Source organism: Sorghum bicolor, chromosome 3 (genome assembly GCF_000003195.3).
Source record: "Sorghum bicolor cultivar BTx623 chromosome 3, Sorghum_bicolor_NCBIv3, whole genome shotgun sequence".
In the NCBI taxonomy this organism is placed as follows: domain Eukaryota; kingdom Viridiplantae; phylum Streptophyta; class Magnoliopsida; order Poales; family Poaceae; genus Sorghum; species Sorghum bicolor.
The window spans coordinates 5,259,608-5,286,128 of NC_012872.2; the positions used below are offsets into that span (position 1 = coordinate 5,259,608).

At 43.2% G+C, this 26,521-nt stretch overlaps 1 protein-coding gene across 2 annotated transcripts; it reads right to left on the bottom strand.

The window, feature by feature from the left end:
* LOC8056581 (bromodomain and WD repeat-containing protein 1) lies at positions 232-25,301 on the bottom strand. 2 transcript variants are annotated; one of them, XM_021457360.1, is made up of 23 exons: positions 25,074-25,301; positions 22,924-23,299; positions 22,322-22,473; positions 21,918-22,148; positions 21,179-21,288; positions 21,011-21,088; positions 20,796-20,902; positions 19,707-19,801; positions 19,504-19,628; positions 19,227-19,417; positions 18,926-19,001; positions 18,403-18,571; positions 17,107-17,177; positions 16,281-16,361; positions 16,061-16,131; positions 6,105-6,201; positions 5,179-5,238; positions 4,388-4,442; positions 3,915-4,312; positions 2,144-3,835; positions 1,332-1,910; positions 1,183-1,241; positions 232-859 (listed from the first exon to the last, which is right to left on the bottom strand). In XM_021457360.1, the coding sequence occupies exons 2-23, from the start codon at positions 23,277-23,279 to the stop codon at positions 664-666; spliced, it is 5,049 nt and encodes a 1,682-aa protein (XP_021313035.1). In that variant the 5' UTR covers positions 23,280-23,299; positions 25,074-25,301; the 3' UTR covers positions 232-663. The 2 variants fall into 2 exon arrangements, with proteins under 2 accessions (XP_021313035.1, XP_021313034.1); XM_021457359.1 differs by lacking the exon at positions 25,074-25,301 and adding an exon at positions 24,557-25,014.

The window sequence follows — 26,521 nt, forward strand, 5'->3', positions numbered from 1 at the left end:
TGGAGGGAGCAACCAAAAAAGATGTCAAAAAATAACATAAAAGGTGTGCCTAGGCACACAGAAAATAGTGCCACTAATTTTCTATATTATGGTTACCACCTAGAATCCCTTATAATTTAAGACAACTTGAAGGCCTGGATGATCTCTATTTCAGGATGGAACGAGCAACCAAAAAAGATGTCAAAAAATAACATAAAAAGCGTGCCTGGGCACACAGAAAAAAGCGCCACTAAGTTTCCATATTATGGTTACCATGTATCATCACAAAATGTAACACAGAAAAAGATGCACATTTCCTTTCTCCTTTTATTTCTGAGGGTGTCTGTACAAAATGAATTATCTGTTAATGCATTTCCTCTACCAGCTTTACACATTAGCATCTTCTCTAACAAAACCCCAATGTTTCATGTCCAATTGGATGAACCATTGTATCTTGACAACTGGAGATCAAATGGTCAGAGGTGTTAGCAACGAGCACTTTGTATCAGCAACTAGTTTAACTGGTTGGAACTACACTGGAAATACTTTCTGCCCTGAGAACTACTTTGGTTAATTTCTCTAAATATGCCTCAGTAGGACAAGTAAAAATCATCCCGATGCCTGATGCAAAAAATTTGCTGAAACAAAACGGGAAATTGTCAATCAGGCATCAAGCAATGTCACCTACAGTGATGAAAAGATCTGGTCGACCCACTCAGAGAGCTTGCGGATCTTTTTGGTCATTTCACTGCTCTTTGAAAAGTAAGATTCTGCATTTGAAAGCATCACAGTGGTATCATGTCTGACAGCCTCCAGAGTTCTGTAATAATTGTTCGCTAATCTTGTCTTGATCACCTCAATAGAAAATTGGACAGGAAACCTAGGGCAAGAATTGTATGCCAGGACTCAGTTAAGATGAACATTACTGTTAGATATAACATTAGTGTAAAACAATACACAACAGATGTTTGTAATCTTTGTACTGAGCGAAAAAAACTCAAAGCAATGCACTCCGTATATGGTATCTCCTAAAATTCCAGATAATCTGACTTAAAAGAATATATTATGAAAGAAAAAGGAATTAGAAAAAAAGGAAGTATGAAGTCAAATTTTTTTGTCAACCTTTTGTGACAAAAACTTCAACAAATACTGCCCTACAATTCATAATTCAGTGAAAGTTGTTGGAAAACAATATATTAGTACCTGTTGACAAAATCTGACTTTTCTGCAACCTTGTCCAGCTTTAAGACACCATAACGATCCTGTAAAACCATAAATTCATATTGTAATTGATCAATACCACAGAAAAAATGGTAGCAAAAGTGTGATGATTAAAAATCAAATGGCTTCACCTGATCCCTATGTGACATTTCCTGTAAATTTTCCATTTCTGATATCAATTGATCTCGAATCGAGAGATCGATATGCGGATGTTTCCATGGATCCCATAAATTGCCTGTATCATGAAGTTCCCAGGGGCTATGAGCGTGAAAAGAACCATCCTCCTTATACTGTATGACATATTTTTCCCATGGACTCTCAGGAAAATCAGGTGATTTAGGTCTTACTGCGGTCACCCGTCCCTCCCACCAAGTTCCTCCTACCTGTCCTTCTACATCCCTCCACCAAACTTTGCACTTGTCTCTGTGGGTCCAGTTCCGCTCAATAGCAGCTTCATACCTTGTTCTCTCCACAAGAAAATCTGGAAAGTTAACCAGCTCACGCAATGTGATCTTAAATGTATTGCCAGATCCACTGGAAGTGCAATCAACAAATTCAATGGTTAATTTACAACAGCTTTCGCCAGATCCTCTGTAGGTGGCATAATCAAGACCCTGTATTTTGCAAAGTTCTACAGCTTTAAGGCCTTTTATCCGGTTCCAAGGGCAAGATTCAGATGATTGCACTTCTTTAAGATATTCCTCATGGCCCTACAAATATAGCAAGCCCAGAAAGAAGTATTACAATAGTGAAATACTAAACAAAGCAACCCAAGAAGTGAGAGTCACATGCTTGTAATTCATTTCACTTTTACAATTTACATGTACTTTTTCCACCAATTAGTAGTCCTACACTTAGGGACAATGAGAAGCAGCAAAATGAGAACAAAAAGTGAGAGCTTTCATCCCCATTATTTTTGTAGACAACGTAAAAATAACATTACCTGCCCCAAGTACATAACCTCATCACCGAGTTGAGGAATATAACGGTAGCTATCTTCATGCTCAAGTAACATTAACCATGAATACTTTAAGGAAACCTGGTGCCTTCTACCCAATGGATGTGTATCAGGAAAGTTGCTACTTTCTCTTTTGTTCCTCGAAGACCTTAAACCAACAGTTTTTGAGTTTTGTCGCCACATTACATCACGCACATCTGTGACAACTCGTCTTCCACTAGTTGATGCTTCATGGGTACTGTAAGAATCTTTCACTTCTGAGATATCATCCTGTCCTGTAGCATCAATATTGTATGCAAATGACTTCCTTGTGCTTCTTCTCAATCTACCACTTGCAGCTGCAACAGGACTGTACTCTGGAGGTTGGTATCCACCATCGTCATTGGAGATAGAAGTGCTATCCTCATTTGCATATTCATCTGAATCCATTTTTTTCTTGTTCTTTGGCTTTAACCTTTTGTACACTGCGGTGTACTTCTTTGAAGAATCCAAGTACAGTTTTTTTGAATCATGCAAACTAGTGCTTTTATCTGGGAATTCCTGAGCACTTCTGGGCACATTAAAAAGGTCAGCATTTCTAGGTTGATTGATGGAAGAATCATCACCATGCTGCACTGAATCTTTACCATGCTTGGAGTTCATGACATTTCCTACTGCATCTGCAGATCCACTTGACTTGAACTTCAATTTTAATTGAGGCTGAGAAGTATTGGGAACTTGTACTGCGTCATTCACTACATCTGCATGGGTCTTATTATTGTTAGGTATTTTTTCTTGATCCCCCGTATTTTCTCTGTTATACTCATCAATACTGTTGTTTTCCTGAATGTCATCTAGAACTATTCCATGTTGTACTTCTTGCGCATTTTGCTCAACAGTTTGCTGGATGCCATCACCATATTCATGAGGCATCTGCTGACTGCCCGATCCCTCAATATCCTGCAGAACAGCATTATTTGAAGAGGTCCACAAACCTCCAGCTGGCTCACTGTACTTGCAACGCTTTGAGGATCGTGCCTTAACCTCACCCCACCTAATTGAGTTATTACTACGAACAGTAGAACTACCATGCAGATCACCATCAGTTGTTAATTCAGCCTTGCAGGCAGAGGAATGTCCCGGTTCAATAGTTAGTTCTTCCTCAGCTGGTTCATCGTTAGCTAGAGAAAGAGATTTCACTGCTTTATCCTGTGTGGAGCATTCTGCTTTTCCACTTCCTGAAGGAAATGGAGTTTTTAAATCACGCCGTCGTATTCGGAGAACTAGTTTCTTACCAGTTCCAGAATTTCCCTTATTATCAGTAAAATGAGAAGGTTCTGTAACATCTTCAGTGTCATATTGGGAGTTAATCCCTCTGCTGGTTCTTAGATGGCCATTCCATTCTAACTGTTCAGCTTCAGTACTATCCGTGTTCAATTCACTATCTGAGAAACTCTCGGAGTCATCTTCATCCTCTTCTGTTGAAGCTCGAGCTCCTATCTTTGAGAAAAAATGTAATGCGTTTCGAGCAGCACGTCTTTGAGGTCGCAAACCCCTGGATTTAGGAGACCTTTTCCTTTTGCTAGAACGTCCATTCCTAGATTTCTTTCCTCTATGTGGCCTTGACACTGTGGCTACACCAGGCTCATCCAAATTTTTTTTCCTAACTCGCCGACCAGACAAAGTAACAAGATCAGCCTGCAGGAGATGAAAATATGCCAAAACTTAGAACACAACACCAAGGAATATAGGATGATCTTGAAAGTTGACACTTTACCTCAGATTTTTTCTTCTTTCTTCTTGATCGGCGGAGAAGAGCACTATTAGGGTCATCCACATCAATTTCTGCACTTGAATATGAAGTACCTGAGGAATCACCACTCATAATCTCCTGTTCTCCTTCACTTGAATACTCATCCATGCCATTGTACTCAGAATCAGTATCGTCAGAGATCACTTCATTTTCAGGTTCAAGCTCAATGAAGTCTGTTATCTCTGGAAGCGGTTCCCACCTATCCGGATCAATAATTGGGATAGTTTGGTATTCACCGGTTGTTGCATTGTAAGTGGGGCCAACAGCAAAATTTACAGAGGGAGGTCGCCACTCAAGACCAAGGGTACCTAACCGGCGTTTCTGGTACATACTCTGGAAGGGCTCTGGATATGGTATCATACCTGCAATTGCCAAGTATGATGAGTGCAACTGACTATTCAAATTACTCGAGAAGGACTAATATGGAAGTTACATACCAGCGTCACACAAAAAGTCTTGCATATTTCTCCTGTATGGTACAAGCTGTGTTTCCTGCATAAAACAAAAGCTGCATCAGGAACAGCTGCATAGCTCACTAGCCTATGGGCTTTTGCAGAGAAAACAACTCTACAAAGTTATATTAGAACAGTGATGAATTCTGATGGTTTCAATTGAGGAGAGCTGTCTCCTTTGTGTTTAATAATGTTTCAGGATTCCACTAAAACCAACAAAACCAGACAGCTACAAATGTAGAATGAATTTTGTGAAGCTCCTGAAATAACTGTACATAACTTCTTGACATTCGCACAATGGGACACTAACATTACAGCTACTCAAAAACATAGTGTACGAAAATCATAATTAATGATACAAATATTTTCAACCAAGGCTATTAAGATGTCAAGCACTGGATGCCTAGGCAATACCATATTAGCTATAAGGACCAGCGTTTAGAGTGGATAACGAACAACATGTGGCTGTATTAGAGAGAAACGATATGCACGCCCAGCCCACCAGACCAATCCAGTTGATAACAGGGCAGTTCAATGTAACAGTGAGCAAGAGTACCAGCAATGCCAAGAGACAATGGCACCAACAGCAATAATGAACAGCAATCTTTTGAAAGCACATTATGAAAGAACATTCTGTTCAGAATTTCACATCTTAATGAATGAAATTATCCATTTTAGAAACAAATCATCAGAAAAAATAACTCTGAACTGTACCACTAAAAACTCAAATTGAAAACATTTCAATATCAGAAATTAATCACATTTTCTTAACAAACCTGATCAATAACACTTCCATTGTTATCACGGATGAGAGGCCGATAGTCTCCAAGGAAGAACTGTTAGAAAGAACAATGGTAGTCAGCATCAAAAGGGATAGTCAACTACACAATAGTTTATTATTGTTGTTATTATTATTATTATTATTGGGTAAATTCCAGCAGTAATCCCTAAACATGTCCAGCATTCTCATATAGGTCTACAAACTCTCAAATTGCATATGAAGCCTTAAAACTTGTCATGGTTTTCCAGGTGGGTCCAAATCAACATCCTCATCCATGGGGGCACTAAGCAAATCTGTGAAGTATTAACCAGGGGGGTAGAAGATATTAGGATGATTCACATTAACTAGGGGACATCATGGTTGCATGCCGCCACATAGGCAGCAGCCAATTTGGACCTGTTTAGACCAAACCTATCAAGGACAACCATTAAGGTCCAGAATATGCAATATGAGAGTTTGTGGACCCGAACGCAGAACAAGTTTAGGGTCCACTGCAAAAATCAATATTTTAAATTTTTGCAGAGTGGGTGGGGGGGCACTAATGAGAGTTTGTGGACCCGAACGCAGAACAAGTTTAGGGTCCACTGCAAAAATCAGTATTTTAAATTTTTGCTGAGTGGGTGGGGGGCACTACGTAGTGTAAACATGTCTGAGTGCATTTTGCAAATTCTATGAAGTAGATTACCAGGGATATAGGCACATGTGTGGCTACTTTTGTGAAATAACACTAACCCAACAGACCTGCCAGATTAGAAATTTATACATGACATAAAACTTGAACTATAGATTCCAATCCGTCCGCTACTCATCAAATGATTCACATTGTCACTGGGATTGTGGTAATATGCATGATTGCACCCAGACATTAGTTTGCACTAGACAATCCCCAAGAATGTGATAGTCCAGAAACAACTTGTGTACCTGATCGTATTTTGCATCTTTCTGGGACTCTCCTTGCCCAGTACCAATAATGAATATTTGACCAATTTCGTCCGATAAAATAAGTGACGTACCATCCCTATATGACCATCCAGCATACAAGAAAACATGACACATAATTAGTTCACTTTCATTAACAACATTAAGCAGCTAATCAATGCGGTAAATCAACTTTGAAAAGGGGGCTACTCATACAATAATACTATATAATCTTATAATGCGCTGGAGAAATGTAGTACAAAGATAATTATAGTATTTGTAAGTATACTCTAAGGAATAGGACCGATACTAAATTCTTAAGTATATGTGGAGCCCATAGACATCCAAGGGTAAGGCACTGCAACTCAAAAATCCAACCTCATCCCAAAGCAAGTACTCCCTCCATTCCAAACTATAAGACGTTTTGGCTTTTCTACATACATAGCTTTTGCTATGCAATTAGATATACACTATGTCTAGATACATAGTAAAGGAAATGTACCTAGAAAAGCCAAATGTCTTATAATTTGGAATGGAGGGAGTAGAAGTAAAGAGAGTAGTGGCAGCAAGTTCTTCTGCACACAATTCTTGTATAGAGAAGTTATATGGTGCCTAAATGTTCAATAAGATTATAAGAATGACAATTCCTTGTACTCTTTGAGGTTGTGCTAAAAGAACTTGAGGACAGCATCCGAGCATCGTAAAAGAATTTGAGGCTGTAGCAGGATAACCCTATTAGGTTCTGAAGTGACAACGGTAAAGTTGTGCATGAAGGCATTCGTACTGTTGACCATCTCAGAATCTTAAACAATTCGAATGCTCGTTAGTCTGGTCACAGAAACAAAATGAGAACAATACCTAAGGTCATCATATTGGAATTCTTGTAGGAAGGATCACTCTCAGCTTAACAAGGCATTTGAATATCTATTTGGAGTGGAGTTCATGAAAATTTTGAGGCAAAAATATCAGAATTGTGTTTCCGCATCAAGCAACAACAGATTTTTACCATGTAGTTAAATCCCTCGATTCCAAAATGCAAACTGTTTTAGTTTTTCCCAACTCAAACTTCTCTAACTTTGACCAAGCTTATAGAAAAATATATTAACATCAATCATCATACCAAATAAACACACTATGAAAACATATTTCATGTTGATTTAATTAAACAAATTTGATGTCGTATATGTTGATGCATTACTTTATGAACTTGGTCAAAGTTTGAGAAGTTTGACTTGCAACAGAGTTAAAACCTCTTACATTTTGGAACAGAGTGAGCACAAAAGAATATTTATGTCAATAAAAATAGCAAAGGTTCTAAAAGGCGCTAGGGACTCAATAGGCGGTAAGCCGGTAACCCTCCGCCTAGAGCCTAGGCGAGCCTAGGAGTTTTCCTAGGTGTTTCATACAAATACATATATAACATCTAAAAGAAACGAATAAAGCAGAACAGTGGGTTTAGATTAGAAAAAAGGCCCATCAAAGTGTCCAGCCCACCTAGCCTTATCCAGCTGCCTCCTCCCAATTCCAGATGCCCGTGAGCACTCGCCTCTCCAGACGCTCATCGTTGTCGCCTCTGATCGCGCTCGTCACGCACCTCCTCAGCTCGTGCTCTTCATCCGTCACGTCTGCCTCCTCCCGGCCATGCTCGCCGCCTGGTGCATCTCTCTCCTCCTAGCCGTGCTCGTTGCCCGGCGCCTCCTCTCCTCCCGGGCACCGACAGCCGCCTGCCCTCCTCCCAGCCACCGCACGCCGCTAGCCTCCTCCTAGCCGCACCCGCAGCCTGCCCCCCTCCCGGCCACGCTCGACAACTCCGCTGCCACCCACCATCACTCAGTGGTACACTTGCTTGCACATTGTCAATACAGCCAAAGAGTTTGGTCTGCGGTAAGGACTTGGATCGAGGGACAGTTCCCTAACCCTTCAGGCTGGGCTTCCTTTGAATATGTGAGCATTTGGTGGAGAGCGATCGGAAAGGCTGAGGGCATGCCTATTAAAGCCATCCGGTCATTGACAATCCTGGTGGCTTGGGAGCTCTGGAAGGAACGCAATAATAGGATTTTTCAAAGACGCCATTCTACTTCGAAAAGCCTAATTTCGAAATTCAAGGAGGAAGCGAGGACCTGATGTCTGGCAGGTGCCAAGAGGCTCAAGGAGATCTTACCTCAAGAGTAGTCCTCTAGGGGAGCTCCTTGACTTTATGTTTTTCCCTTCTTTTTGAACTTTTATTCTTGTTATAAACTTACTCTACTTCTGTATTAATATATGCCGGGCAGAGCTCCTGCCGGCCGTTTCAAAAAAAAAAGGCTCTGGATCTGGTGGGGACGCTGCCTAATCTCTACCTACCCCGCCTAGCATTTAAGCATGCCTAGGCGAGCGCTATGCCTTTTGGAACACTGAAAAATAGTACCTAGCTAAAATTAACTATTGCAGGAAGGAGAAAAACTAAATTACGTTAAATGGGCCCAGTATTATTCACTCCAATCATGAGCAAAATAAAATTATGTATCACTCATATGAAAACATGCTATTTCTAGACTTTTAAAGTATGTTACTAAATTATGACAATGTAAAAGATTAGTTTAGGGTCCAATGTTAGGGGAACTACATTGGACTGAAAAACAAATAACCCCGTGGTCTAATTTTCCATGTTCAGTAGCTGCATGAGAATCGCACATAACCATCAGGGAATCAAACGACTATACTAGAAGGTTAAATCTTGAAGGCAAAGCAAGCACACAAGCTTAGTTGTCAGTATGTGCCAACTCGTTGGCTATTGCCACGATTTTTAATCAAGTAACATAAAAGATTTCTAATTCTAATAATGATGAGAATATCAAAACCTTGGCTGTTATTTAACTGTTAGGCCCTGTTTGGATATTTTCCAGGTAGAAAGGCTGGGTGCAAACCAATTAGAATCACAGGCTATCCAAGCAAACATTTGGGTCTAACAAGGAAAAAAGATGGGCTGGTAAGCTCCAGATTCTCCATGAGAATGCTCCTAGAAAACCAAAAGGGTAAAACACCAACAACATTCTAGTGAGGATCTAACAAGAATAGCTTCTCTATTTACACTGCAGAGCTAAAAAGACCCACTCCATTGAATCCCCACCAGACTCCCCGCTGCCGCCCCAACAGACAGACACGCACACACACTCACACACTATGCAGCATGGATACGGATACGTGGATACAGAATTTTCATAATAAAAAAACTCAATATTGATGGAGGAAACACAGACTTTTGAGTAGCCTTGAGGCAACTAACCCCAGGCGTCTCCTTCATATATATAGAGAAAGACAGATATTGCATTGATTACAAACAGCTCACTAGAGCTTTAACTAGATAGAATAGCTGCCTGGGTACCCGCACAACTCTTGGGCTACCCAAGGTCTTTAATGACAGAAATTAACTAGCACAGTTATCTAAGAAATGCTTAGGAAGCAGGGCTTATTAACTACATTTCTCCCCCTAAGGCCTGCTTCAATTAATCTTGATCTCCTTGATCCCAATCCTGCTCCTCATCTCTTCCAGCTTGGTTTTGCCCAAAGCTTTAGTCAGTATATCAGCGAGCTGATCTGCAGTGGGAATGAACTCTGTCTTGATGCTACCATCTTCCACACAATCTCTGATGAAATGATGCTTGATTCTAATATGCTTGCTCCTGTCATGGAAAACAGGATTCTTTGCCAAAGCCAGAGCAGACTTATTGTCTACTCTGAGTTCCACCACTTCAACTTTTCTTCCCAACAAATCTGCAAACAGTCTTGACAACCACAAAGCTTGGGTTGCAGCTGTTGTCATCGCCACATATTCAGCCTCACAGCTAGACAGAGCAACAACTCTCTGTTTGACAGACTGCCAGCTGACCAGGCTGGTTCCAAGGAAGAACAAACATCCAGTCGTGCTTTTGCTTGAATCAACATCTCCAGCCAAATCTGAATCACTGTAACCCACAAACCTTGCTTTGCCTGTTGATCTAGTGTAGCAGAGCCCATGATCTAGAGTACCAGCCAGGTATCTTAAGATCCTCTTCACAGCCTGAAGATGTTCAGTTGTTGGCTTCTCCAGAAATCTGCTAACATACCCTACTGCAAAGGCCAAATCTGGTCTTGTGTGCACTAGGTATCTCAAGCTGCCAACCAGTCTTCTGTACTGAGTTGGGTTTACTTCTTTTGCTGTGCTTTCCTTGCTTAACTTCAGCCTTTCTTCCATGGGTGTGGTGGCTGGATTACAACCTGCCATACCACCAATCTCAAGTATCTTCTTAGCATAATGGGTTTGCTTCAGAGTGATGCTCCCCTCTGATTGTCTCACCTCAACTCCCAGATAGAAGGACAGAAGACCCAAATCACTCATTTCAAAAGTTTGCTTCATCTTTGCCTTGAAGGCTTCAATCTTCTGCTGATTGACTCCTGTGATGATCAAATCATCAACATAGACTCCAATTACCAGTAGGGACTCACCTGATCCCTTCCTGTACATAGCAGCTTCATACATATTCTGCTCAAAACCCATCTGCTTGAGAGTCAAGTCAAGCTTGGCATTCCATGCCCGAGGAGCCTGTCTCAGGCCATACAGGGCCTTGTGCAGCCTGTACACTTTCTTCTCTTCTCCTGTTACAGCAAAACCTGGAGGTTGTGTAACATAAACCTCCTCCTGGAGTTCTCCATTCAAAAATGCAGACTTCACATCCATGTGATGTACTGCCCATCCCTCTTGTGCTGCTAAGGCAAGCAAAACACGCACTGATTCCATCCTTGCAACCGGTGCAAAAGCATCTTCATAGTCAACTCCTTCCTGCTGCACAAAACCACGGGCCACAAGTCTTGCCTTGTGCCTAATTACAGCTCCATGTTCATCCTTCTTCAGCTTAAACACCCATTTTAGTGAAATGGGACGGTGACCAGGACGGGGAGAAACAAGTTCCCAAGTCCCATTCCGCTCTACTGATCTCAGCTCCTCCTTCATCGCTGCTTGCCAATCTGGATCATCTTTGGCTTCTTCATAGCTTGTAGGCTCACCAGAATGGGTGAGATTCAGTTCTGCAAACAGCCGCTGCTGGCGGAGGGGTTGGCTGATCACCAATAATGTCATGAATCTTCCGATAGCGGAGTTCTTCATCGTCATGGTAGGCATCCACCCTTTCATCATCATCTTCCAGGGGGGTCACATGCTCAACCTGAGGACTTGCTGGAGCTGGTGTAGGTGTTCTGGGTGACGCAGGCACCTCTGCCTCCGCTGCGGGCTCCTCTGCTTCTGCTGCAGGCTCTCCTGCATCCACCGGAGAGAAACCAGGCGATGCAGGATGTGGCGGAGGGGATAGTAAAGGCGACGCTGAACTTCCTGCTTCAGGGAGTTCCTCCGCCCATGGGAATTCAACAGAAAACTCGCTGCCCGCTGCTTCTGGTGTGCCTGCTGCTGGTGATGCCCAGTCCCAGCCGCGGCCTTCGTCAAACACCACATCACGGCTGACACGCACGCGCTGGGACACTGGATCATAGATACGGTATGCCTTGGCCCCTTCCGCATAGCCGATAAACACGCCAGCCTCTCCGCGGTCATCGAGCTTGCGAAGCTGAGTAAGCCGCCGGGTATAAGCCACACAGCCAAAGACCTTGAGGTGGCCGACTGTTGGTGCCCGACCATGCCACGCTTCATAAGGAGTGACATTCTTCAGCGCCTTCGTCGGGGATCGATTCAGGATGTGTACAGCCGTCATCACAGCCTCCCCCCAAAACCGAGAGGGCATCTGGCGTTGCTTGAGCAGAGCTCGTGCCATGGCCACCACTGTTTGGTTCCTGCGCTCAACAACACCGTTCTGTTGCGGTGAATAAGGGGCACTGAAATGCCGTTTAATACCTTCCTCAGCACAGTATGCAGTAAACTCTGCGACGGTGAATTCACCGCCATTGTCGGTGCGCAGGACCTTCAACTTGCGCCCGCTTTCCACCTCTGCTGCCACCTTAACCTTCTTGATTGCTTCTGCTGCTGCGTCCTTGGATGGCAGCAGCACAGCCCACATAAAGCGAGTGGCGTCATCGACAAGCAGCAAGATATAGCGGTTGCCCGCCGGTGTCACTGGCGTAACCGGACCGCACAAGTCACCGTGCACCAGCTCAAGCTGATTCTGGGCACGGTATGCTGCTGCAGCCGGAAAGGAACGCCGTCTTTGCTTGGTGGTAACGCAGGTGTCACACACCTGCTCAACATGGTCGACCACCGGCATCCCGCGCGCCATCTCCTCCTTGCTGAGTCGCCGGAGTGCATCGAAGTGCAGATGGCCGAAACGCTCATGCCACTGCCACGCCTCTTCATCCTTGCGTGCCGCGAGACAGACAGGTTGTGCAGCCTCAAGATGCAGAATATACAACCTATTCTTCCCTCTGCGTACCTTGGCGAGCAGACGGCGACTCTTGTCCCAAATGCGAAGCACGCCATCATCAATCTCAACCTTGGACCCTCCTTCATCAAGCTGTCCCAGACTTATGATAGAGTTCTTCAGCGCCGGAATGAAATAGACGCCATGAAGAACCCTCTGCTCACCGGTCTTGGCTTGGAAAACAATAGACCCGACGCCCTTGATCTCAACCTTCGACGCATCCCCGAACCGGACCGTTCCTCGAACGCCAGTGTTCAGATCAGCAAAGAGCTCTTGGCGCCCGGTCATGTGATGCGTCGCGCCGGAGTCCAGGTACCAGCCGCTGTCCACCTCTTCTTCGTCCACGCCGAGGTAGGCACGAGCGCGTGGCTCAGAGAGCTCGACGTGCTGCGCCGTGTAGCTGTGCACCAGCGTGCTCTGTTCCAGGCTGATGAAGCCATGTGCCAGAAACAGAGCACCATCTTCATCGCACTCAGCGTACTGGGCGCGCGCCTCATGCCTTCCTTGGTTCCCACCACGCTGCCCAGCCTGATTTCCGCCGCCACGACCTCCACCACGGTTGCCACCACCGCGGCCAGCACGGTTTCCCCCTCCACCGCCGCGCTCTGCATCTTCACGGCGCGGCTGGGGACACTCACGTGCCCAGTGGCCTTCCTGGTTGCAGTTGAGGCAGGTGTTGGGGCCAACACGGCCAGCGCCTTTGCCTTCACCACGTCCGCCACCACGGCCAGCACCTCTGCCTCGTCCGCGTCCGCCACCACGGCCGCGTCTGCCGCCACCGCCATGCTAAACCAGAACCACCAGCTTCTTCTGCGCCTTGCTTCTCCTTCTTCAAACGCGCACGCCACTGCTCCTCGGTGTACAGCAGCTTGCCGTTGATGGACACCGGCTCTGTCACAGCTTGCGCTTCACGTTCATCCACCGCCTTGAGCCTTCCTGTCACCTCCTCAAGCGAGAGCGCCTCGAAATCGAGGAACTGCTCGATGGCGACGACAATCTGCGCGTATTTGGCAGGCACCGTGCGTAGAAACTTCTCCACAACACGCTTCTCGTCGATGTCCCTGTCACCATGAAGAACAAGCTGCTGGTGCAGAGTTGACAGCCGCAGGGCAAAATCCTCCACCGGCTCGCCAGGCTTGACATCCATGTTCTCCCACTCCCGACGCAGCCGCTGCAACGTCGCTCGGCGGACCCTGTCCACACCGATTCGAGTCGCAGCGATGGCATCCCATGCCTCCTTTGCTGTCGCCTTGTCAAGGAGCGGGAGCCCCAACTCCTTGGGCACAGACGCGACAATTACCTCCAAGGCTCGCCTGTCGTCGCGATACTGCACTGGGCCTCCTTCGACAGCTTCCCAGAGATCGTGCGCCTGCATCCTGAGCTTCATCGTCAGGCTCCACTCATAGTAATTTGTCTTGTCCAGCATTGGCCATGAGGTGCCGCTGCCGGAGTCGCGGTAAACCACCCTGCCTTGCGGTGATTCATAGCGGCCGCCGCCACGACGCCTTCTGTTACGCAGTGGTGACTGCGAACGGCGCCTGTCCCGCGATGGAGTCCTCTGGCTCCTCAAGTCCTCCTCTTCCTCTTCCTCCTCTTCCTCCTCTTCTTCTCCCTTCTCAGCAGCAATTTCGGCCCGCAGCTCCTGCGCCGTCCTTGCTGCCGCCTCTGCAGCAGCCGCCGCCTGCTGTGCTGCCTGGACTGCCAGCGCTGCTGCTTCCTCTGCAGCCTTCAAGCGCGCGGCCTTGAGCCTGGCAACGCGCTCAGCAGAGGTCGACATGGGTGGAGGAGGTGAGGAGTTGGCCTCGTGGCTCTCTGGTGTCTAACCTAGCTCTGATACCAAATGATGGAGGAAACACAGACTTTTGAGTAGCCTTGAGGCAACTAACCCCAGGCGTCTCCTTCATATATATAGAGAAAGACAGATATTGCATTGATTACAAACAGCTCACTAGAGCTTTAACTAGATAGAATAGCTGCCTGGGTACCCGCACAACTCTTGGGCTACCCAAGGTCTTTAATGACAGAAATTAACTAGCACAGTTATCTAAGAAATGCTTAGGAAGCAGGGCTTATTAACTACAAATATAGCGTTTTAGTATTTTAAATTTTACTAAATATAAATAAACAATAAAGCATATTAAAAAACTAAAAGCAGTAGCAACCAAAGCTTGCATTCTCGTAATTGTGTTGTTTTGCTCATCGTTTCCGTATTTCCATCTAGCCAGCATTCCAACAGGCAAGCTTGCCAAGCATCTCCATCCAATCCTCAAAATCCAATTAAGAATGTATAGGCGTTTTGTGCAGAAGTAGAAATATTCAACTTGAAGGAGGATTAAATTATTCAGTTATATCACTATCACAATGCTGCATCTATATAATATCAAGATCCGGAGAGAAATTACACAAAAAAAATTAGAGAAATGGGAAAGCTAACTGAGGTAGCCTAACTGCTGAGTGCTGGCCATGACTAGCAAGCAATGCACAACATTCTGGTACTTTCTAGGACATAGTCAGCTCTCACGGACCAACACCAGTCTTTTCTACACACTTTGTCCTCATTCATGCGCACCCAGGATGTACTTCCCGGTCGGTCACCCATCCCTAGATTTCTTTAGGCTAAGCACGCTTAACTTTAGAGTTCTTTGGAAATGGGCTTCCGGAAAAGAAGTTGCAACTTGTTGGTATGAGTCTCCTATTAATCTTATTAAGCCCAGGGCCGGGTGTTATACTCCAGAGGACATAAGAGGCCTTCCAGTTGCCGCTCCGAACCAACTATCCCTGTGCCATTGTCGACGCAGCGACGCTTGTGGTAGCAACTGAGCAGGGCCCGCATCATGGTCATCTCATGCGGCCAGACGGTCACCGGCCTCGCAACATGGCTGCCTAGCACAAGCGCAACCATAGCCCCACCATCTGCAGCAGCATGGCATGCTGTCGCTCGTCCACGAGGATCTCATCGCCTCGCCTCAACAGGAACTGCTGTGGAGCGGTGGAGTAGAGGACCTCATCACCACGGTGCGGGCGTGTTATGGGCTTATGGCAGCCGTGAAGGGTTACAGGAGAAGAGAGGCAGCAGGCATAGGGAGTGGGGGAGTCAGCTGTTGATGGGCTGGGCAGTATCAGAACAACATATCAAACAAGCCCAACATATCGATAAAGAGTATCCAATCATTGCTGATTTACTTTTTTACGGATACTTCGTGGATTATCCAACGCGTATCCATACCATATCCATATTGGATGCGTATCTGATACAGGATACGTCCTATCTCGCCATATCAGGGTAGCGTACCACACACCCATCACTCCCATCAGACAATTAGGGAACTGGAGCTAGAATGAGAGCGGAGCTCTACCAAACAGGACCTTACACAGGTTTCACATCTAAACCAGGCTTCCAAAGATGCCCTTATGAAACTTGCTCAAACCAGGTAGCAATCTAAGAGTACTAAATCGCATGGTATTCCTAGAATCGTAGTATATGTTAAGCATACTGTACATGCTAAATAGTTCAATAAACAAAGGGATTCAGAAAGGCTTAAAAATAAGCTTGTCAAGAAAGTATACAAAGATACTTACGGAGAGAACTTCCCATCAACTAGTTTAAATTGCCCTGTTTCATAGATCTGAACAGGTTTTCCTTCCCATATCTGGTGTAGAAAATTTGGATTAGATTATGAGGTTTGTGTATTTATTAGAAAATAAAGGCATGTAACTTTTCTTCTCTTTTTTTTATGACACAAACAAAGGCAATAGTAAAAAAAAAAACAGAAACAAAGGCATCAAGTCAAGAACATACATCCCAGATGATCGTCTTCCCATCATACCCAGCACTCATTGCTATACGAGGATTGAACGGATGCACATCTAGAACAAACGTCTGTTAAGAATGAAGTTGATTGATCAAATTAAAAAGGATAATATTTCTGCAACCACAAGTCTGAGGAAACAGAAGTTGAGTAGCAATATGCAGATGAAATGCAAAATAATAGGAATCATGACATTAGAACCAAATAACACACATATGTGTATATATCATTAAAGAATCAAAAATCAGCAATGATACAGATCATATAACTGCAAGTGAAAATAGTACTCTATTTGAGATAATACCACACAAATCAATTTCTACGAACATAACTCATTGCCAAAGCAAATATTAGTGGCAATGGAAGAGTGTGAAATGCAGTCACTAAACATAAACCAAAATTCCACCAAGGCCAAGGTTGTCACTGACTACATTGAAGCTCTTGTACATGAAAAAGCTAACAATTCATCAGAAAGAGAAAACGGATAAGTTCTCTACAACAAAAATTAGCACCTGAAACTCATACTGCCACAGAGTTTTCGAAAAGAAAAGGAAAATACTCAAGTTTAACACTCCAAAGATCTCATTTGCAAGTTTTTGTTTTCCATTTAAGTTTCATCATCATTAATCAATGCTCTTGGTATAAAATTTTAGGCAAATAATAGATGCTGCTTCAAAGTACATAAGATAAGATGGTAAAAGTAACATGATGAACTTTCCTTCGAAAAGGGAAAGGAAGTAGCATATGAATAGAAAAACACAACATATCATTCACAAAATGAAAACATAAAGCATAGATTGCATGAAATATGCTTACTGATTCCTTATGGCCAATCAGTGAATGCACCAAACTCCCATCAGAAGCATTCCATACACAAATTCTGCAATCTGCGGAATATAGAAATAAGGACGATGATTAGAAATAACAGCACTAATAATTGAGCTATATTGTAAATCAAAGAGATGCAGGTTATCTGTAACCATGATTCCATTCTTCAAAATAGTATAGGTAAAGCAATTACTAAATAATGTCCTTGGCATTCAAAACGAAGCTGGCAGGTGAGGATGGGCAGCATCATTGTCGGTGGGAAAATGGTTGATGATCAGAGTGATCATCCAATCCACTCTTGTTTGGTCATAATGAGAGCAAAATAAAAAAAAATAGATTGGTCCTTCATACTTATACTAAGTTAAGCAACTATGAAATAATTACATCGAATCGAAGAGACAAAAAAAATCTAAATGCAAGAGGACAATTAAACAATACAAATGGGAATATAAACAAATATTAGTGAAAAGCTTAAGTAAAAGAGTAAAATGCACCAGAGATCCATTAATTTTTGAGGAGATGCCGTCTAGGTCCATCATCTCTCAAACTGCATTTTGGGTCCCTAACTAAACTTTTTAAGTGGTTCACCAGAGGTCCATACCCCTTCGTTTGGCCCTTGGATCCGATGTGGAGTCAGCAGCCAGCGTGGCAGAGACACAACGTGCGGGTCATGTGAGGACCGAGCTCCCTTGTGTTTTATCTACTCAAAAAGGGTGCCTACAGCCAAGCTCGGTCGAGCTATCTTCCGTCACCTTTCTTGAGTAGATAAATGGCTAGCGCCAGCCCTAGCCCCTAGCATCATTGGCGCGTGGAAGACACAAAAACACAAGGGAGCTCGGTCCTCACGACCCGCACGTGGTATCTCTGCCACACTGGCTGCTAACTCCACGTCGGATCTAAGGGCCAAACGAAAGTGTACGAACTCTGGTGAATCACTTAAAAAGTTAAGGGAACCACTTAAAAAGACCTAACTTCCTCTCCCTGCTTACTGACCAAGCGTGCAGTTCTCTTAGTTGTAGCCCCCTGGCTCCTCTTGTCCCCCACTTCCTCTCTGTACAGTGGTATTGTTCTTTTTGTTGTTTTTTAATTTAATAAAATCCTTACAGTTGGGGTCTCCCTTGCTGTATTTAAAATTCAAAAAAATGCAGTTTGAGAGATGATGGACCCAGATGACACCACCTAAAAAGTTAATAGACCTCCGGTGCATTTTACTCTAAAGTAAAACTGGATCGATATAGTTGCAGTGAATTAGTGAAACCGTATGAAATAGTAGATCAAAAGTACCCATGATTGCAGCAAGCACAAAGCGGTTGTCCAGACTCCAAACTATCATATTGACACCACGAGGAGTTGGTTGGTATCTTTGACGAGGACCACCTCGAGGTGGTTGAGGCGCCATAGGAGGTGGGGGGACTTTAAGATGGTAAGCACGCGTCCAGCGTCCAATTTTTCCCTGGATCAATGCATGAACAAATTATACAGGAAACTGCTTTGAACACATGTCTAGCATACAATAAAGGCAGGCATTCATGATATACGGTTGCACAAAATGGCAGTAGTGCTAAAGAGCCAGTAAAACTGACTTGTCCATTGCATTGGATACATCATTACTCAATGAAGATGACACACTGAAGAAATTCAATGCATACCTAAATCATAAATTATGATTGGCAGCATTTCAGGAGGCGACCATACCATTAAAGCAGTAGATAGATTGGACAGTTATGCATGTTCATAAAAAAAACTATTCATGCAAACAAAGTTTTCAGAAAACAAAATTGTAAAGTTCTAGCATACAGCAGCTTACATGCGACCTCCGAGATCGTGGAACCCATATAATTGCACTGCCATCACGGGAGCAGGTAACAATATTATGCGTGAACCTAGCAAAAAGAAACAACTCAGCTCACAAAGGATTGTTGAACCCAAAAACAACACCATTTGGACATTGGTGAATTGGTGATTAAGGTGAACAACTAAGAACAGACTGAAGAAAAAAGGACGCCTTTGGATCAACAACTAAGAACTGATGCTGCTAATGCCTAATGGAAATAAATAAGAACATTTAGAAGGAGAAAACAAACCATAAGGGCAAACAAAATACTGACCAAGAATTTCTTAACTTAAGGTTATTTTCTTCCTTAGAGGTATGACTGGAATCAGATGAAAAAGATCTTGATGCCACTGCACATCCACTAAATTGCACATAGTTTACATCATTTTCATGCCCACATAATAGGTCCATCTCATGATTCGGTTGTTCATGTTCATCAGAAGAACTCTTGCAAGCATTCCAGACCTGAAATGAAACATTTCTGATGAAAAGGGGCAATTCTCCACAATTAGATAAGAAATTGACAAGTGAAAGTAAGAAGAAAAACACACCCTTGCAAAAGTGTCCGAGCTGCCAGTGACAAACACTGTTCCATTAGCATTAAATGCACAACATAAGATCTGGTGATTTGTTGGCTGAACTTGAGCAGCACTGGAAGATGCATCACCACTCTTACCTGGCATCAACACCACATGGATTGGCTTATCCAGAATTAGATATTACTAATGCACTATGCATGCTTCAATTAACTAACCAGGGGCAACATCTGGGGGCTTTGGTGTATACACTCGTGGAGGTTGTTGAGAGTATCTGGCATCCCAAATCCTGCACGTCCCATCATCTGATGACCTGCCAACAATATTATTTGACAATTTCAGAAGGAACATAACTAACAATGGCAAGTAAAACCCTATAAACAGTTATGTGCAGCAAAGTACTACAACAAACCAGATGTTGTAGCACAAATCACATAGAAAAAACAAACACATTTCAATGCACCTTAGATGTGTCATAAACAATAACGGTTTAAAATAACAGTGAAAATCAGTGTAAAGCAAAGCTAGACTAAAAACACATAATACATAAGCAGGACACCATTCTTTTATTTCAGAAAACAGAATAATATGATGGATTTTGGGAGAATAAAGACCCTCTTCACTTTCCAAGAATATTATTTTACTCCTTCAGCATTAAATACTGTTACATGAGCCAATAAAAATTTGTCTTTAATGTAATGTTAGAATGGAAGTTAGCTTCGATGAAGGCCACATGCGTCATTTCTCATCTGGATTAAATTGTTCAAAAACTTTTAAAGTCCCTAATATTATGGGAGGTAGGGTGTATGAAGCAGTGCATAATCCACACAGATTAAGTGCCCTAAGATAATATAGAGAATCTAAGATCACATGAACCAAAGCACTCACAGAAAAATGTAGCAATCAACTTATACTATAGATATTTCATTACTGTGTGCCAAACAGTTCTTGGAAAGAAAAAATGACATGTTTCACTGTGGCAATCCAGCTTTCAGATAAGTACCAGCCTCGATCAAACACTCAAACTACAGCAGATAGAATACAGTTGTTATACCATTGGCTGGTATCAAATACATGACTTCATGCAGGTCATTTTCGTTTGTAAAGCAGTTGCATCTAGCATGTATATAGCAACAAGAAAAAAGCAGCGCAAATTATCTTTCTCGAATACACAGGAGAGCTGTGTATAATTAGAGGAAGTCGAAGAAAGGCTGATCTGTACACAGAGCCCTGAGGGCAATAAGAACAACAATGTAGCGCAAATAATATAATCAGGGGCAAACAAGAAAGAGAAAAGAGGCACTCACGACAACAGCTGGAAAGCAGCACCTGGCCTTGGACTAAATGCAATAGCAGTAACTGCCCCTGTATGCCCCTTGAGCACTGAGACTGGCATTCCATCAGGCATACGCCACTTTATTGGTATAAGGAGCCATTCAAGGTAAAGGGAAGAAATAACGTCATGGTTGTGAAAGGCTGTTGTGGCAGTTTACTTACGAAGAATGAATACTACTAAACTTACCACTCTAATAATGAAATCATTAGACGAAGATGCTACCACAGCATTATTGGAACTCACTGCGAGATCAGTAATATCACCCTTGATTTGGAAATGAAACAGGATAAGTGGGATTAAGTTATCAATGAAACATTATGAGTATATATATATGCCACAGCAAGCAAAACTTACTTCATGGCCCCGGCAGCTAGCCAGGCAGAAAGCTGTTTCCGTCGCCCATATTTTAACAAGGCGGTCATCAGAACCAGTAATAACATAACGCCCTGTGCGGTCAAAGGTAGCTGCAGAAACAGGATTAGTATGAAAGCCAAGCAGAAGATAAAAAAGATGTATCGATGATAAGGTAACAAGTTTGGGCTTTGAGGAAGCAAGGAAAACAAGGCAGCAGCTAAGATATATCATGGGGGAGAGGGGGGGGGATAAGGTCTTGTGGAACATAATGAACAGCATATACAAATTGTTAACTGAATGAAATAACACATAATAATCAACCACGAGAACTTCTCTAACAAGTATAATAGGCCTTAACATAGTTGATACATACATCTATAGAGATACATTGTTGCCTGTTTGGATAGGGGGCAGTTTGGCCCGATCCTTAGAACTCCCTATTTGGATTGCACCCTAAGTTTGCCAGGACTAAGACTAGTCAACCACAGTTTCCTTAGGCAGTGTTTATTAGTTGCTGCCAAACCTTAGTCGGCTTAGCTTAGCCTCCTGGACAAGTTCCATGACTAACTTTAGCTAATGTTAGGTGGCCATTTTTCTTGCCACAAAAATGTAGCATGACTAACTTTAGCTAATGTTAGGTGGCCATTTTCCGTAGGCAATATCAGTCACCAATCAAACACACTTAAGATGTTTTATTTAAACATATATATAGCTAAGAGAGCAAGAAAGTTCAACGAACCACAATACACGGCATTTTGATGCCCCCTCAATCTCTTTATGATTTGCATCTTTTCAACAAGGGTAGATGGCTTCGCGATGGCATAACACGATGCTCGTACAGAGGGAGCACGGGCGTGCTTAGTGAAACCACCAATCTCTCTCAAACTTAGACCATGAACTTGATCAGCCTGAATGTGTGGCCAACGAAGATAACTTGGCAGCCTGGGAGTTTCCTTATCTTGCCTGTCAGCTGAAGGATTCAAGAATGTGTAAAGGCATTACAATATTAATAACATGGAAAACCAAAGAGTAGATGGAGCTACCAAATCTGGAAAAAAGTTGAATATACAAGTGCTCTAACAAATAGCTCCAGGAAATAATACTAAAAAAAAGTAACCCATTGAACAGCATTGATACACATACATGCAAGAAGCGAAAAGGAGTTGGAGCCAAGAAGTGTTGGGACATCAGCAGCATTTGGAGAAACTCTTCCAATTAAGCTGTGTGGGTGACAGGAATTAGCCATCAGTTGCTTTAATAGCTTCACCAAGTGGTCTTTACCAATGTGGGGGTACCTACAATAAAACAAGTGAGAAAATGCTCAGCGTTATCTGATCTTTTAGAAATAAAAATCATAATAAATTAACTGTCCTGCCAAGGTAAGAGGCATAATTCATATGACAGGTCACTATTGTGCTAAATTGTATACATTTTCAAGATAACCATTGTTTCAAAATCAAAAGGTTTAATCAGGTAGGACTGGCCAGACAAGCTATGAAAAATATTAGTACCATGTACAAACTGTGGATGAACTGTGGGCAGAAGGCTCCACAAGAGGCACCAAATGAATTTATATCGAATTATGACCTAAATACAGATCCTTTTTTCAACTGTATTCAAATCTAGGAAGCATCTCCAGTCCCCCCTAATTACTTGCAGAATCAACAATAAAGAGTTCCTCACTACCACATGATTAGAAAATAACAGAAGCAAATTGATTAGACACGAGAGTAACATGTATGTACCTCTCAGCTAATTTTACATAACCCAAAGGGAGTGATATGCCATCATCATTTTCTTCACCACTATGGAAACCACCACGTGAATACCAAGCATGGTATCTTCTAGGTAGCAGTTGATGTTCCAGGAGTTCATTGCACAGTTCTCCAAAGGTCCGTTTGAATGGACCATGAGATAAAAAATGCATAATGAGAAAGTAAACTTCTCTCATATCAATATCAACACCATCCATGGATGCAAAATCAGTTGACATCACTGAATTCACAGGATTAACCTTCTCCAGTTCCTGACTTGGAAAATCCAGAGGAACTATACTAATGGAAGCTCCATTACTGGAAGGTTGGTGCTTTCTGAAAGACATGTCCACTAGACCACCTGGACCTGGAAATGATAAAGAATAAGTTTACATTCTAAATTAAATTAAATAACTAAAAAAGTAAAGCAATGAACAAGCAACTACATGGAAAAAATTAACTGCCGCAGAAGTAGTAAATAATAAAGATATATAAAGTAGAAGCCATAGATAAAATACAGAATTAAAAAAATAGGAAACACGGCAGCTAGCTGACGGTCATGAGATATATGCCAGAAAAATGAATACTGAATGAAACCAACTTCTCTACTGAAAGATATGGCGGAATCATGATAAAAAAGAAATGTGGTGCATTGTACAAGAGTACAGGCAAGCAAGAACCTATCTTATCGTATAGTTAAAATTCACAAACTTAGTAAACTTGTCAATGCATTAGTGTAGCTACTGAAAAAAAAACAGGAAAGCAGAACTCACTGAACTGTGGAGCAAAAGCACATCTTATATATAAAAATGGACACATAATCAGCCATGCAAGCATCTCAGTCTATTTATCTAAGAAACATTACACAGCAATAATTTCTCTTCAACCTCTCCACTCACCCACCGCCTAAGCATCAGCGTCAACAGAACAACAAATGCAGGAGTTCCAAACGCTAAGTATGTAATATTCATATACAAAACTGGACCACATAATCAGCCCATGCAAGCATCTCAGTCTATTTATCTGTGAAACATTACAAAGCGATAATTTCTCTTCAACCTCTCTGAGTCGCCCACCATCTAAGCATCAGTGTCAACACAACAACAAGTGAAGGAGATCCAGATGCTTAGTATGTATATATTCATCCTATATTTTCCACTTTCAGCTTAATATAAATAGATAATATCCTGCAAGCTCACCAGTTCCTAACAAGCAAAACAGCAATTTCTTCCTGAGACACCTAATTTCCCATCACTGGAACCCTAGAATTCACAGCATTCATAAAACAAGCAGATCCAATATTCAGGCCACTCAATTATGTGCATGCACCAAAGCCGTCTTATCTTCATGATGGCCTTCTCCAAAATTATCACAGGGGTAACCACCACAAGCAGGCCATGCTAAACCCTAGTAATAAAACCCGTGAAATCGGCTCAATTATCAATAACCGGAGTTCTGAATCATTTCTTAGGTACGGAAAAACCAAAATCGATGCATCCTCCGCACGCCTCTGGACGCATCAACAGGCTCAAATTACCAATCTAACACAAACCACATAGGCGAAAAGCGGCATGGGGTTGCCGTAATTAGAGGCAGAGGGGGAGACAGGGGGATAGAGACAGACCTCCTCGTCGGCAAGCCCTCTGGCGACGCGGCTGCGACGGCTCAGAGGCATGCCAGATATGGAGGGCGCCTCGGCAGCGCCCGTGCGGCACGAAGAGGGCACCTACGGCGGCGGAGGGACGTCGGAGGCCGTGGTCCTGTCGCCTCCGTAGTCCGTACGAGCCCTAGGCACAGACGCACAGTGGTGGGGGAGGACCGGAGGGGGGCTGAGAGAGACGGGGGCGCTGTTGGTTCGCGGGTGTATGATCCGGATAGGCCGATTGGGGTAGATTTACGGGCTATTGGGTTTTTTTGAGTAACGGGTTAACGGGTTAGCGGGTCTGCGTTATAGAACCGCAGCACAGCGGCGAGCGCCCGAGCGGCGCAGCAAAATTCCGACCACGGTGACCCCACCTGGAACCAGTTCGCACGAGCGGAAAAGCCAAATCGGAGAAGGCGGCGGCCGGCGGCCCCTCCACACGAGCACGCAGGTCGCAGCGCCGTGAAGACAGAGAGCGGAGAGGAAGCGAAACACCTACCGCCGATCTACGCCGCCCCGCCGGAGCCGCTCTTGCAAACCCGACCACCAGAGGAGGAGCCGGAGAGCGCGAGAAGCGGCGGATGCGGCGAAGCGAGCCGCTAGGGCGGCGACGTCCAGGTCCAGGGGAGCGACGAGGCGGAGCAAACCAGATCGAGAGCCGCTCCGGTGGAGAACGAGAAGAGGACACGGGAGGGCACGCCAGCACGGGCCAAAGAAACGAATGCTCCCACCGGGCCGAAAGACGATCTGCCGGCCCACGGAGCGGAGACATCCTTTTGAGTCCATTGATTGAACTCTTAAAATGATCATATAGTTTTTCAAGGGGTGAGCTTAAACAAAACACTTGATGAAAAATTAGTGTATCCAGATGATCAGATTGAGTGTTTAGAGACCCAAATAAGAGTGTGAGAAAAGTTTAAGGATAAAAAGAAGAAAGAAAGAAGGGAAACATAGATTGAGCGTCATAGCCAACGCTAGTAGAGGGAATAAGATAGTAGTGAAGGTGGCATATGTGTTGATCGTCAGATGCGTGAATCACAATCTTACACTATGTAAATTTAGTAGTGCAAGTGATGTGTCCATGAAATAAAACGAGATTTGATATGAGGCCGCAGATCCACTCATATGGAATGGAGCGAGCTCTTTGGAAGTCACTACTAGTTCGCGGAAGAGGATAGTATAGGAGAAGACCATGAGGGGGGCAAAGGTGAGACACAATCGGTGCTAGTGGATACATGGAGTTGGAGGTGTCCCTAGACATTCTAATATCCGGTCCCTTACAATGCGAGTCTACATCTGTCGGCAACCACTTCCACGAGTTAGATATTGTATATTTCCACAAGGGTATGCAAGCTCAATCAAATAAGTTCTTGCCATTTTCCATCCAAGGTCATTTGAAAATAAAAGGGAAAAAATTAAATTGTGAAAACTTAAAACAAGATTATTAGGGCTTAATAATTTCAAATGTAAAATTAGTCAACTATAAAGTTGTAGATATCTTCAAGTAGTACTGGTTTGATATAAACTTTGGAAAATATATAAAATTTGCTATGTTGCACACATTTCTAGATGCAGATCAAAAACTCAGACATCTCTAAAAATAGATTTTCAAGGGGGAGTCGGTTCATAAACCATTTTGAAAAGTGATAAACCATTTTGAAAAAGTGGTTTTAATAGTGTCGTCTCTCCTTAAAAATAAAGGAGTTTCGAAAAAATATTTTTGTAATAATAAAAGCACGCTTCAATCCATAGAGTTATTTAGGCCTATTTCAATCCATAGAGTTATTTAGGCCTATTTGAATCCACTAGCAGCTATTAGTTTATAGTTAAAAGTTCATAACTAATGTTAGGTAACTAGCTATTAGTTGGATACATGTTAGCTAAGTATTGTTTGATCCCCGAGCTAAAAGATTGATGTATTGATGGTTTTGTCTATCGTTCATCTTT

Excerpts from the sequence above, each read along its gene's own strand:
- LOC8056581 (XM_021457360.1), bottom strand. The coding sequence starts at position 23,279 with ATGTCTTTCAGAAAGCACCAACCTTCCAGTAATGGAGCTTCCATTAGT. Across the intron at positions 18,572-18,925 it reads CACGATCTCGGAGGTCGCAT|GGAAAAATTGGACGCTGGAC; the intron begins GTAAGCTGCTGT and ends GCATTGATCCAG. Across the intron at positions 6,202-16,060 it reads GTTGATGGGAAGTTCTCTCC|GGATGGTACGTCACTTATTT; the intron begins GTAAGTATCTTT and ends ATGGTCATATAG.